Here is a 13,880-nt window from a genome sequence, read left to right on the forward strand (position 1 = left end):
TTTAAGTCCAGAGTGTCGATCTCACAAGGACTATTTTCTAGCACTTAATTCAATTTTTTCTTTAACTACTATTTGATGGAAACAAATTAAAAATTGTGTGATTTGAGTTTTAATTTAAAATCTAGAAAATAAATGAATGCTCACACGATTGATTGGAAAATCAAATAATGAATGGATGTTCAAAATAATTTCACCTATTGATCACTTTTACATCTCCAATTAAAAATCAATTCTAATGTAGTGTTCGGTCGAATTCTTCTATTGTATTCAATTTACCCCTCTCAAATTCTCATTGAGCCTATTCAACTAATTAAATTTCATATCTCTATGCAAATTCAACTTAATTAAACAAATTCTTTATCCTAGTAATTCAATTATGACCGCAATAAATGATATGGGTATCTTTACTCGTTATACCAATGTACTAAATTTTATTAAATGGTCTAAATCCGAAACTCATATCTCTATTTGTAAAGAATTCACAAAAATCATCAAATTATTGATAAAATAATTTAATGCATTCAGTCATAGCAAAATCAACACATGGAAAAATTAAAAACTAAAAATTTTAATAAGAGAATATAAAGGATCTCAATTGGTTACATTATTCGACCTAACAATGAACTTAGCTACTCATAATGCAAGAAGAAAAATAGTAAATTGTCTTAGAATACATCATCGAATTTGTAATAAAAATGTAGAAGAAAAAGTAAAATTCTTGCACCAAGATCTCCTTCCCCTTCCAATCGATGCTTCAAATCTTCAATTGCTTGGTGTTATTCTCCTTGAATTTCTCTTTTAAATCTCCCTTTTTGTTGTCTTGCCTCCCAATGTGTGAAGAACCCCTCAAAAGTATGAGAAATATATATTTATAGTGCCCCCTCCGTTTTGTGTGGAAAGTAGGATTTTTATGGACTTTAAAAGGCCCAAAACGCGTCTTAGACGACCCAGATACAGCGCCTAAGCGCTAGGAGCCATCGTCTAAGCGCCGCGTCAATTTATGTGCAGCACCTAAGTGCTAGGTCTACAGTGCCTAGGCGCTGATGGTAGCGCCTGGGTGCTATGATTAGAGTGCCTAGGCGCTGCTTCTCGGGTTTAAATTTCAGTTTTTCTTTAGTTTTGTAGTGCCTAGGTGCGCGCCTAGACGCTATCTTTCTGCTCCAATTTCCTTATTTTTTATCTATTTGTCCGCTTTAGTTCCTTTTTTTGCATCGCATTTTCTAATCTTCAAAACAACACTAACAAACACATAAAAAAAGTTCTATACTCACAAGATCTAGCAAATAATCAAGCTAAAATTGTGCAAAATTCATGAGCTAAATAAACTCATCAAATACCCCCCAAACTTAACCGTTTGCTAATTCTCGAGCAAACAAACACACCAAACAATAAAATCATCCAAGGACGATACACACAAGTATGCAAAAGATAATTAGTTGGACAATCAAATTTTTTATTTCAGGATTCGAGATTTTGATGTTCATTCCACAAACATACTTCAAGTCACAATATCAAACCAATATCTACTCTTCCAATGCAGAACTGACATGTGTGTGTGTGTGAAGAATTAAGAAATCAACCATGATTGCACAAATTGTTTCAATTCCCGACCTTCTGTGATCAAATATAGTTTACATTTCTCGTAAGATTTACACACCCCCAAACTTAAACTTTTTCACTCATTCACAGTGTGTAACCTAAGATTGAATATTTCATTACTATCCTCACCTTCTCGAGTTCAGGTGGACGTTACTAATTGTAAGTCAATACTTCAGTGAATAGGGATTCTCCAATTATTTCATTGCTTTGACCGCCATGACTCAACTAGCTAATTATCTTGCATCAAAAGTCAAATTCCCTCAAATAAGTGTTAGGGCTTAACCAAAGTATTTAGTGTTTTTGCTCTTTTCATGCACTTTTTTTTTTTTACAAGTTATTTTATTTATATATTATTATTATTTTAAATTCTCTCAATTAAGGTTTCTAGATGATCCCTATAGTAGGCTTTAGGTCGATGACTCTCAAATCAGATGATTTTAGGGCACTAGATTTTAAATACCTTTACAAACTTACTGACCCAAGTCAAAAAGGCTTTCGAAGACAACAATTTTTTTCAAGTGCAACTTCATCTTTGATTGCTTTCTAAATGACTCCTGTAGCGAGTTTTAGGTCGATGACTTCCAAGTCAGACGACTTTATGGTACCAGGTTTTAAGATACCCTTGCATACTTAATCACTCGAGTCATAAAGGTTTCACAGAAAAGATTAAAATTTTCAAATGTATATGCCTTGATTAGTGCAATGCCCCTTATCACACACTTATTCAAACAAATCGACCTCCAACTTAAGACTCTCACCTAGTTTTATCATGTTGGTCTAAGACAATCCATATATAAGTTTTTACACATGGAATCTAATTCACATCCGCCTCTTCCTACAACTGTAAAGTCACCCCAAACTATGTTAACTTTGGTCTAAGAATAAATAACCTACTATGATTTAAGTAAAACATCTATGTCCAATTAAATCAACCTATGTAACAAATGAATCAATTCGTTTCATCATAGTGTCAGACTCAATTCTGGTGCACGTATAATATCGAGTTTTGCAAGGTTAAGCTTCAATCAATCTAGCGTGCATCATATTCACAGTTCATAAATCAACACCAAATCTCAAAATAAAACGTAATTGTAAGCCGAAATGTCCAACTCAAAAAAAAATTCAGGTAGGCAATTAATAATAATAGACTCCCCCAAACTTAAACTAAATATTATCCTTAATGTTAAATTAAAAGAAAAAGGAGGACGACTTCCTTGAAATGTCAGTATTGCCTATGATGTTGTGATGTCTTGGTGTTGTATTTGATCGACTATTCTTCCACATTCTCCCTCAAACTTGAGATTTGTCCCATTTTCTCCATATCCATGTTGGTTTAATTGTTCTGCAACGTCATGTTCTTGAAAAATTAAATTTGAAAAATTAAATTCATGGAACAAGGGTTACTTAGCTCAAACATCTAATAACCAACTTTATTACTCCAAGACCTATGGGTAGAAGGGATATGGGAGATGATTCCTGAATAAACTATAAATTAAACTATCTTAGAACTTTGAAAACAAAATAAATAAAATAAAATAAAAACTTGGGTTGCCTCCCAAGAAGCGCGTCTTTTAACTCATTAGTTTGACTTGTGCCGCTGATTTTTCATGGTGGCTCAAACCAAGTTATTCCATCATTGCACTTTGTTCAATTTTCATTGATGTAGTCATTTTTCGCTCTACGGATTTTGATTTGTCCATTCTTATCTCTACCAAGAAATTATCTAAAATTTGGTTTTTTGTTCTGATAGCTTCATTGATCAGATGGTTCTTCTTCATCAATTATACAGCAATCATGTTTATTGGGAGGTTTCTCATATTGGATGTAATTATTGAAGATCTCCTTCTTGTCCTCCACCTTCAATATTAGTTCTCCCTTCTCCATGTCAATAAGGGTTCGTCCCGTTACTAAGAATGGTCGACCCAATATAACTGAAATGTCTCGATCTTCTGGTATATCCAATACAATGAAATCCACAGGAAATATGAAATTTCCCACTTTTACATGTACATTCTCAACTTTGCCATGTCGCCTTGCGATTGTTCTATCAGCTCTTTGTAGCGTTATTGATGTTGAGTTGATTTTACCTAGTCCCAATTCCTTGTAAATAGAATACGACATTAAATTGATACTAGCACTAGTGTCACACAATACATTAATTGAACAGAAATTTCCAATTGAAATTGGTAAAGTAAAAATCCCTATATCCTTTAATTTGGGAGGCAATTTGCTCTGGACTCTTGTATTACTTTCCTTAGTTAATGCCACAGTTTCAAACTCCAGAAGCTTTCTTTTCTTTATCAACATCACTTTCAAAAATTTCGCATAGCATGAAAGTTGTAGTATCGCATCAATGAATGGAATATTGATCTAGAGCTTCTTGAGAACATTGAGAAAATTTTCATAATTTGTATCTTATTTGTTCTTCTTGAGATTTCGAGGAAAGGAAATGGGAGGCATGTAAGCTTTGCCTGGACTTGGTGCTTTGGCAGCTAATTTTCCTGTACTTTCTCCATTTTTAGTTGCGGTTGGTGTAGATTTTTCTACCGTTGTAGCTCCATCAACCTCTTTCTGTTCATCTTTTTGTTCTAGTCTTTTTGCAACAGTCTCTGATAACTATTTCCCGCTTTTTACAACTATAGCATGAATGTTTTCCTCCATCAACTTCTTTTGAAGTATTTGAGGAAAAGGAAGGGAAGGTATGCTTTAACTTTCAAAAAAGTCCTTAGTGGATCGTTTTCCACTTCTCTTATTGCCATCACCTGCTCCCTAGGACTTGTCATTGTATTACCTGGCAATGATCCTTGTAGACGTTCTGCAAGTTGTTGTGCTATCTAACGAATTTGTGTTTCCAACTACTTGATGATGCCTGCTGATTTTGACGTTCGTGTGAATTTGTTGGAACACCTTGTCCGTCTTCTGCACATATTGTTGAAACATTTCCCTCAAACTTGGTCTTCTTTCTTGCTAAAAATTGTTCCCATATGAGTTGAAATTACAGGAGCTATTTTGAAAAAAGTTTACTTGTTCCTCTGAAAAAATGAACATCATGCAACTCTCTGTAGCGTGATTTTTCCCACAATTCTTACATGCTGGACCGGCCATCATTGCATTTGCTCCATGTGTTTGCAATTTTACAAGTAACTCTACCTATTTTGTTAAAGCTGCTATTTGTGCATTGGTAGATGTTGTGCTGTCTAATTCATACATTCATGCTGCCTTTGATGGTACCACTCTTTCTGATGAGAACATTGAATGTGTGGTGGCAATAAACTCAAATAGATCCATGGTTTGTTGCACTGATTTCCCTATGATTGATCCACCAGCAGAGGCATCAACTTGAGATTTTGACAGTGGTGTAAGTCCCGTGTAGAAGTACTGCACTTGGTTTCCTAGAGTGATTCCATGGTTTGGACATATTCTCATCAGCTCATTAAATATATTTTATGCCTCGTGATAACTTTCTCCCTCTTTCTGTTGAAAAGTTTGAATTTTCAATCTAATTTTAGTTACTCTGGCTGGGAAGAAGAATTTGTTGCAGAATTTATTGGTCAGTTCTTCCCATAAAGTAATGCTGACATGAGGCTCCGTATCTAACCACTCTAATACAGCATCTCTCAATGTAAATGAAAATAGTCGTAATTTAATAGCATCTTCATTGACTCCAGGAGCATGAAAGTTTTGACAGATTCTGAGAAATCTGGAGATATGTGTGTTCGGATTCTCATGAGGTAGCCCGTAGAATTGCAGAGTGTTGCTCATCAAGTTGGTCCAATCTAGTCTGATCTGAAAATTATTCACCCCAAAATCTAGATACATGATACTGGAACGCGTGGGTGCTACTATAGGTGTCAGGAACAGTGATATTGGCAAATCTCTTTCATTTATTTCCCCTCTCTCATGCTGTTGTTCTGGTGGTGCTACAACTCTTGCAGTCATTTGTCCAATCGTTTGAATAGGTATAGGGATTTGTTAATTGTCAGCTATTTGATGTTGCTGTTTTTGTTTGTGTTCTTTGCGTCTTCATCTGAAGGTACGTTCTATCTCCAAATCAAACGATTCAAGATTGTCGTCTTTAGCACGGAGCATACAAGGAACACAATTTTTTGTCAATTAAAGAAAAATAAACAAATCAAATAACAGTTAAAATTAAAAAATAAATTAAGAAAAAAAATAGTCCCCGACAATGACACCAAAAACTTGTTGTCAATTTTATCTCACAAGTGGACGGACGTAACAAGTAGTAAAGTGGACATTTTAAGTCCAGATTGTCAATCCCACAAGGACTATTTTCTAGCACTTAATTCAATTTTTTCTTTAACTATTATTTGATGGAAATAAATTAAAAGTTGCGTGATTTGAGTTTTAATCTAAAATCTAGAAAATAAATGAATGCTCGCACAATTAGTTGGAAAATCAAATAATGAATGGATGTTAGGGCAGAATAACATCACCTATTGATCACTTTTACATCTCAAATTAAAACTCAATTCTAATGTAGTGTTCGATTGAATTCTCCTATTGTATTCAATTTACCCCTCTCGAGTTTTCATTGAGTCTATTCAACTAATTAAATTACATATCTCTATGCAAATTCAACTTAGTTAAATGAGTTATTTGTCCTAGGAATTCAATTATGACGCAATAAATGGTATATGTATCTCTATTCGTTATACCAATATACTGAATTTTACTACATGGTCTAAATCATAAACTCATATATCTATTTGTAAAAAATTGACAAAAATTATCAAATTATTAATAAAATAATTTAATACATTCAGATCATAATAAAATCAACACATGAAAAAATTAAAAACTAAGAATCTTAATAAAAGAATATAAATGATCCCAATTGGACAATTGGTTACATTATTCGCCCTAACAATGAATTTAGCTACTCAATGCAAGAAGATAAATAGTAAATTGTCTTAGAATATATCACCGAATTTATAATTAAGATGTAGAAGAAAAAGTAAAATTCTTTCACCAAGATCTCCTTCCCCTTTCAATCAATGCTTTAAATCTTCAATTGCTTGGTGTTATTCTCATTAAATTTCTCTTTTGAATCTCCCTTTTTGTTGTCTTGCCTCCTAATGTGTGAAGAACCCCTCAAAAGTATGAAAAATATGTATTTATAGTGCTCCCCTACACTTTGTATAGAAAGTATGGTTTTTATGGACTTTAAAACGGTCCAAAAACGCACCCTAGACCAGACGCAGTGCCTAAGCGCTGGAAGCCAGCACCGCGTCAATTTAGGTGTAGCCTGGACGCTATGATTGCAGCGCCTAGGCGCTATCTCTTGGGTTGAAATTTCAGTTTTTCTTCAATTTTGTAGCGCCTAGGCGTTGTCTTTCTGCTACAATTTCCTTATTTTTTATCTCTTCGTCCACTTTAGTTCCTCTTTTTGCATCGTTTTTTCTGATCTTCAAAATAACACTAACAAACACATCAAAAATGATCTATACTAACAAGATCTAGCAAATAATCAAGTTAAAATTGTGCGAAATTCATGAGCGAAACCAACTCATCAAGTACACATTTCCCTATAAAATATTAAGCTTTGTGGTTGACCAAAGAAATTTATCATCTTTGTAACTATGATTGTAACTCCAACTAAAAACCTAACAAGAAATATTGGATTCTAGCTAGTTCGGCAGTACTAATTATGTGATAATGTGTTAAACTCGATCGAATTGAGCAAGACAATTAATAGTTGTATCTTATCTCTATAATTCATTTTAATTTGAAGCAACGAGCACACAAATATGGAAATTGTCCTAGGATTGTACTATGTGGAAATTACATTTCATCTTACTTTTAAAGATTAACATTCTAAAATCAGGGTGAATGTTTCATTATTCAATTATATATACAAATTTCATTCAAAAACCTAAAAATCACTTACCACTTTCCTCTCCCTCTTTCTCTCTTCTCACCCTCTATACCTACCCACTTTCGGCCCCCGTACCCGCCCTCATTGGCTCCGAAGCCCACCTCATTTGGCGACAAGCGGAGTTGTTGAAGCCTAAGCTGGCAGCATTGTGTGGTTATGCGATGTACACAGCGAGGTGCCGAGCGGTGGTGTTTGACGATGGTGCACGCGGCGAGGTGCTGGGCAGCGTTTCTCCATGGTCCCATTTTCAGGTACGATGGTGATGTGAAGTGCAGGTATGCAATGGGTGGTTGGGTGCGATGTTATGTATAGGGGGTGGTTGGGTATGGCGTTGTTGACCAATAGCTGGGTGTGGTGCTGTATGTGGTGGTGGTTGGGTGCGGTGCTATTGAACATTAGTTGTGTGCAGTGGTGGTGTGTTGTGCATGGTGGTGTTGGCGATGTGATGGTGGCTTTGGCAGGTGTGCAAGGCGCGGTGGTTTTGAAGTGGTGGTGGTGGCAGCTTTTATATTCTGGCAGTGGCGGGATGGTCAGTAGTGGTGGTTGTTGCAGTAGTTGTAGTGGTGATGGTGAGATATTGGTGGCAATGGTTTGTCGGGGTGATAGTGGCTGACACGAGAATGTGGTGGTGTTTTTATTTTTTTATTTTTTTATTTTTTTTGCGATGTGATGATTTGTTTGAGGTGGTGGTGGTGGAGGTAGTGGTGAGATGGTGATCGCAAGTGTTAGTGGTGGTCACAAATTATTTAATTTATTGTGACTATTAAATTGGTTAATTTGTGACCAACGAAAAATATAAATTGTAAAAAAAAAAAAATGTGTGACCTAAAAAATTGTTAATTTGTGATCGATAATTTAATAATTTGTTATTGTATAATAAATTGTGACTTATAATATTTGTGGTTGATAAATAAATTTTGATTTGTAACTGATGAACAAATTGTGACCTATAAAATTTTTGAATTGTGACCGTAAAATAATTTGTGACATGAAAATTTTGATTTGTAATCGAAAAATAATATGTAACAAACTAAATCGTTAATTCGTGACAAAATTGTATAGATCTTTGACCTTAATATATTTAACTAATTAATTAAATCATAAATAAATTTTAATAAGTATCTGATCTTTTAAATTCGAAACTTTTATTCTGAATTTTGAAATGGAAGATACTTAGCCCCCATTTGACCCACATTCTCATTCTCTCTCTCTCTCTCTCTCTCTCTCTCTTATTTTCAATCACATAATTTTTCATAAAATAATATTACACGCAAATCAAAAACTTTTCATTATTTTTCAATCACACATTATTCAAAAAAATACTATTTCCGCCATTAAAATTTGACAAAAATGGAGGTCAAACGGGAGCTTAATTTTTTAATTATGAATTTTTCCCTTGTACGATACGATGCAGGTTATCTATATGTTTAAAAGTTGGTTGCACCACTCAAACTTGGGTCTATGGCCCCAGGGGAGGACCCCATTAAGGTCCATTTTGGACCCAACCCAAACAGTGTAATCTTTATGGCCACTCACCAGTCCAAGAGAAAACCCTTGCTTAACTTGATTTTGCTTTCAATTACTGGATTTGGGCTTAACTTGAAACAATTCTTAATACCAATGATGTTTAAATCCAATTATCAAATGAAGAGATTCTTTCAAAGAAAATCGATTGTAAAACATGTTGACATTGAGATATCAAATAAAGTTAATTTTATCGAAATATTATTTTATTTTTTTTATCATAATTAAGTTCATAGTAAAAAATTCAAAATTCAACGTTGATTAAATTATGCCTACAATGAACAATATTCCTTACTCTACTCTTGTACGGCCCCCACTAGTTACTAATTAAAAAACAGAACAAAATGATATTGTACGCTCACTCACCCAATAATACTAGTTTTATCGAGCTTAAAACCATGCTAAAAATCATTTTGTACGGGCACAAAATATTGGGGTTTACATCAGTAGAAACATCTATTACATACAACATATTTGATATATTATATTGAACGTAATTAAACAAGACAACTAAAAATTATACCTTTAAAGTGAACCATACGACATGAAGCACGCCTGGACCATAAGGGTACATACAAAGCTATGCATTACCATTACGAAGCACATCCGATAACCTCAAAATTGTTTGGACTCCTCTATTAGACGACTCCACCAGTCTTAAGTCCCTGTTTGCTAATGATTAAAATTTAAATTATAATATAAGTTGCAATCAATAATTAATTTTAATTACATATTTTATAGAATTCACAACTTTTCAATCACACATTTTATCAACTCTTATCAAAATATATTAAAAATATTATTTCGATCCCTATCAAATAGGGGTTAAATAGGAATCATACCTTCCCACGCAACAAAATTTGCTCACTATAATCTCAACAAAATTTTATTTCTAACATACATTTGTTTCAAATCCACCAACAAATTGGTATCAAAATTACTTTACATCACTTATAAAGTATTTTAAAATAACGTGTAATGCACGTTTAACGTTCACTGGTCTATGGAAAAGTCTCATTCACGAGAAGGATCCTTAATATGCACCCCCACCCCCATATTTAACTTGGGGCCCACCTGTCACGGGCAGTACCTAACACAGCCCTATTAACTTTTTATGAGAATTAATTCGTGATGCCATGAATATATTCCCTCGTTCTGCTAGCTGTTATGAACTATTCTTCCCTTGCCAACTATTGTGCCAAAACTTTTTGTTGGCTTTATTGAGCACAATCGAAAGGAAAACGAGAATGTGAAACAGTTGAAACAAATGTATGTTAGAAATAAAACACTTAATTAAGAATGTTCACAAAGGATATAATTATCGAAAAGGAACAATATAATTATCGAAAAGCAAAATTGTTAAAAAGTTGTTTATAAATGATATAAATTATACATATATAAAAATGAGTAGTGAATTAAATGGATGAATTAAGCTAGTGTATCAGATTAATTTTGACACCCCAGTTGACATACACTCACATTGGTATAGGACTCACGCCGATCTCATGGAAATAAAAAATGTAAAAAATAGCACCCTACCCACCCCGATTGTGAGTGTTAGTCAACCGAAGTGACAAAATTCATTTGGCACCCCAGCATGATTGTAAATAGATTGTACTTGTGATTTCATGATATATGTGGATAAAAAAATTAATATGACTGATTATAAACAATAGCCAAACGAGGGCTAAAAGCAAATTTATACTAAAAAATGATGAATGAAAAGTCTTACCACATATTTGCAGGAGAAAAGACTTGTATAGAACCTATTTAATTTATATTCACAATCGATTAAATATATTTTTTACTCATAGAATTCACAAGTATTACTTACGTACCAACTACTCATTTCTATTTATTTAAAATTTAAACCGATTATAATCTATCTCAAAACAAATGGTTAGAGTTAACTTTTGAAGCTATAAACATGTTGGGCCACGAAGTATGCTAACACTTAACCCCTGTTTCGTTTTGCTAAAACATATATTCTTAGTAGATTTTAATAAAAATTTTAAGTCCCGTAAAATATGTTGTTGAGGATGAATTTAGGAAAATAAGTTTTAAAAAATGACTTCGTATATTTTGAAAAACTTCAATGCCAATTGCCAAGTTTGATACGTTTGTTTGACCATAATTAGTGAAGAAAATCGAGTTAAAAAGTCATATGTTGTCCCTTTCTTCTCTCGTGAATTACACAATTTAAGAGAATAATTGGCGTGGATTACACAATACTAATAGCATCGTATAAAAGATCTCAACTTACTTTTCTTTTAATCTTTTTTAACCAAACATGTCACAATAGATTGTCGCTTTCGATATAGCTTTCTTCAACTGTCCCCTTAGCTTCCCCACGTACACGCGATGAATATATACTTTTGTTTTGTCAAATTCCTCATCTTCTTGTACACACAACAGTACACAACAAAAACAATGGACTTTGTGGTCCTCAAATATCCCTCTCAAGCTTTCCATCTCGCATCTCTAAATTCCCATCGCCCCACCACCCAATATCTCCTCTATTTCCTCTTTAAAATTAGAGAAGATGAAAAAGGAGGCTGTGGAATCGGAAGAGAGCATGGACGACGACGATTTTATGTCGAGTGCAACTGAAGATGATAAGAAGAAGAAGGGTGGTGGTTCTGGGGCGACGAAGAAAGGGTCGAGTGGTGGCGCGAGTTCAATGAGGTGCTGCCAAGCGGATAAGTGCACGGTGGATCTAAATGATGCTAAGACTTACCATCGGAGGCATAGGGTCTGCGAGCAGCACGCGAAGGCGGCAGTGGCCATTGTTGCCGGAATCCGGCAAAGGTTTTGTCAGCAATGCAGCAGGTATATATGACAGCGACAGCACTCTCTAATAACTAATCATGTTTAGCATGTACAAATCTTGTCTTAAAAATCTCATTTTTAAGAACAATCAAACATGTTGATGCTATGTTAAGTAACTTTTTGTTTAGCAGGTTGCTTTTTTCTTATAAGGAATTACTTGTGTTGACTAAAGTAGAGACTTAAGTAACTTATTTGTTCATGACTTCAGCTAGCACAGAAAAGATTATTTTGACACTTGCTTATTACTCATAGGGGCTGCGTTTTTGGTTTTGTTTCCTTCTTCTTGCTTATGTAAATTCAGGATCTTACTATATGTACATCGAGATTGATATAAAGGTTTTCATAATGCCACATTCAATCTTTTCCCAACATTGCTACATGTACACTATGGTGTACACTTTAGTTTATACTTTGTCACGTGTCATTATTCTATTTGACAGTTTAAATTTCAAACAATTTTTTCATCCAATTGACAACAATACAAGTGTCAACCAAAGTGTCAAAAATCAGTGTACAAATAACAAATTTCATCTATTCCCTCCACATCATTTCGGTCACTCCTCCTGGCGGATTTCTTCTGTACAAACAGCAAAATCCGTTAATTTATAACTAGGAGGCTCATTGTAGTTAGTAGTTACATCCTCGTCAAGTTGGTTCTAATTCATCAAACTAAGCCAAATCAATTAGAATGCTCATTCGATGGACAAGTTATCTACCTTTTCCTTTAATGATTCTGCTTTTCCTTTAATGATTCTGCTGTAGATTTCACGAGGTATCGGAATTTGACGAAGCGAAAAGAAGTTGCCGGAGACGTCTGCTCGGACACAACGAAAGAAGAAGGAAAAATTCAGCTGATTCTCACTCAAGTGAAGGAGGGTCAAGCAGGACAGGAAATCAAATTTGTGGGCAGGTTGATGACAGAGGAAGAATACAGATAGCAGTTCAAGAAAATGCCTCTAATTACAAACACTTCCATGTCGGATAATTGAGCTGCACAAATTATTGCTCCCTCTCTTCTGTCAATCTCAGCATGTTTATCTGACTATATTTATATTGAAGAATAAGCCTGCTCGAATATGTTGTAATGTTTAGCAGACAATAGTAAGCGCAAACCGATCTACAATAAATAAGATTTAAATAACGTTCACTCGAGTACTGAATCTTTCTTACCTTACATGCTACTTGGCAGAACTCATTCTATACCTTGCTAATGCTGATATCAAGGCCACTCACCGTGTGCAAGTTATCTCATGTGACCATTATGACTATGAATGAGTATTTTTTCTCGGAATCACTTGAATCGCACTGCAACAGCACAACCTACTGGATGGGTTCAGTATGGTTCGAGTTAACTCGTTCGAAATTATAGCACGAGAACCAAGTTTCACTTCAGTTTCGAAAGACTTTAGTTTTTTTGTGAATGAACCTTTACTGATGATCAACTTGAAATCAAAAATAAAACTTGAACATGAGTTTGCAACCGAAATAGTAATTACATAAAGAATAATGTTGTGTGGCCATACTGGGGTTAAAACTCCAATTTGGGAGACGCTAGATGATAGGTTAAACTTATTTAATTTCATATTTCATCTAATGCCACGTTAAGTCACCTAAACTAGGGTTGTAATTTCAGTTGGGGGCTAAATAGCATTAGTGTTATGCAGCCCCAACTTCGTCTAGCTTAACGTTTTAAAATTTTAAGTCAATGTCAACAATTAATTTTAATCACGTATTTTTTGAAATTCACAACTTTTCAATCACACATTTTATCAATTTTTACACTTAGGTGGATCTAAATCCAAATCCACTTCAATGGGGACATCTGAAAAAATGGAGTGCAAATGTGTTTGTAGTTTATTGTCTCTTCTGATTCTCGCATGTCCATTTTTTATTTTTTTTTCCTACCAAAAAATATACTTCGCATTTCATTTGCACGTCTTCATCGAAGAGGTTTCCAGCCATTTTGAAGATCTAAACACATAATTTAGATCTAATTCAGAGGACCATTTTTCCTCGCATACTCCGGCCAGAT

At 34.3% G+C, this 13,880-nt stretch overlaps 2 protein-coding genes across 2 annotated transcripts; one reads left to right on the top strand and one right to left on the bottom strand.

Moving 5' to 3' along the window:
• Window positions 1-3,351: 3,351 nt before the first annotated feature.
• LOC111368915 lies at window positions 3,352-3,906 on the bottom strand. The gene has a single exon (XM_022990422.1). It carries the CDS (start codon window positions 3,904-3,906, stop codon window positions 3,352-3,354), a length of 555 nt encoding a protein of 184 aa, XP_022846190.1.
• A 7,537-nt stretch (window positions 3,907-11,443) lies between these two features.
• LOC111368468 (squamosa promoter-binding protein 1-like) lies at window positions 11,444-13,003 on the top strand. The gene is made up of 2 exons (XM_022989712.1): window positions 11,444-11,848; window positions 12,611-13,003. The coding sequence occupies exons 1-2, from the start codon at window positions 11,562-11,564 to the stop codon at window positions 12,831-12,833; spliced, it is 510 nt and encodes a 169-aa protein (XP_022845480.1). The 5' UTR covers window positions 11,444-11,561; the 3' UTR covers window positions 12,834-13,003.
• Window positions 13,004-13,880: the final 877 nt, after the last annotated feature.

This window comes from Olea europaea, chromosome 19, assembly GCF_002742605.1.
Source record: "Olea europaea var. sylvestris chromosome 19, O_europaea_v1, whole genome shotgun sequence".
Lineage (NCBI taxonomy): Eukaryota > Viridiplantae > Streptophyta > Magnoliopsida > Lamiales > Oleaceae > Olea > Olea europaea.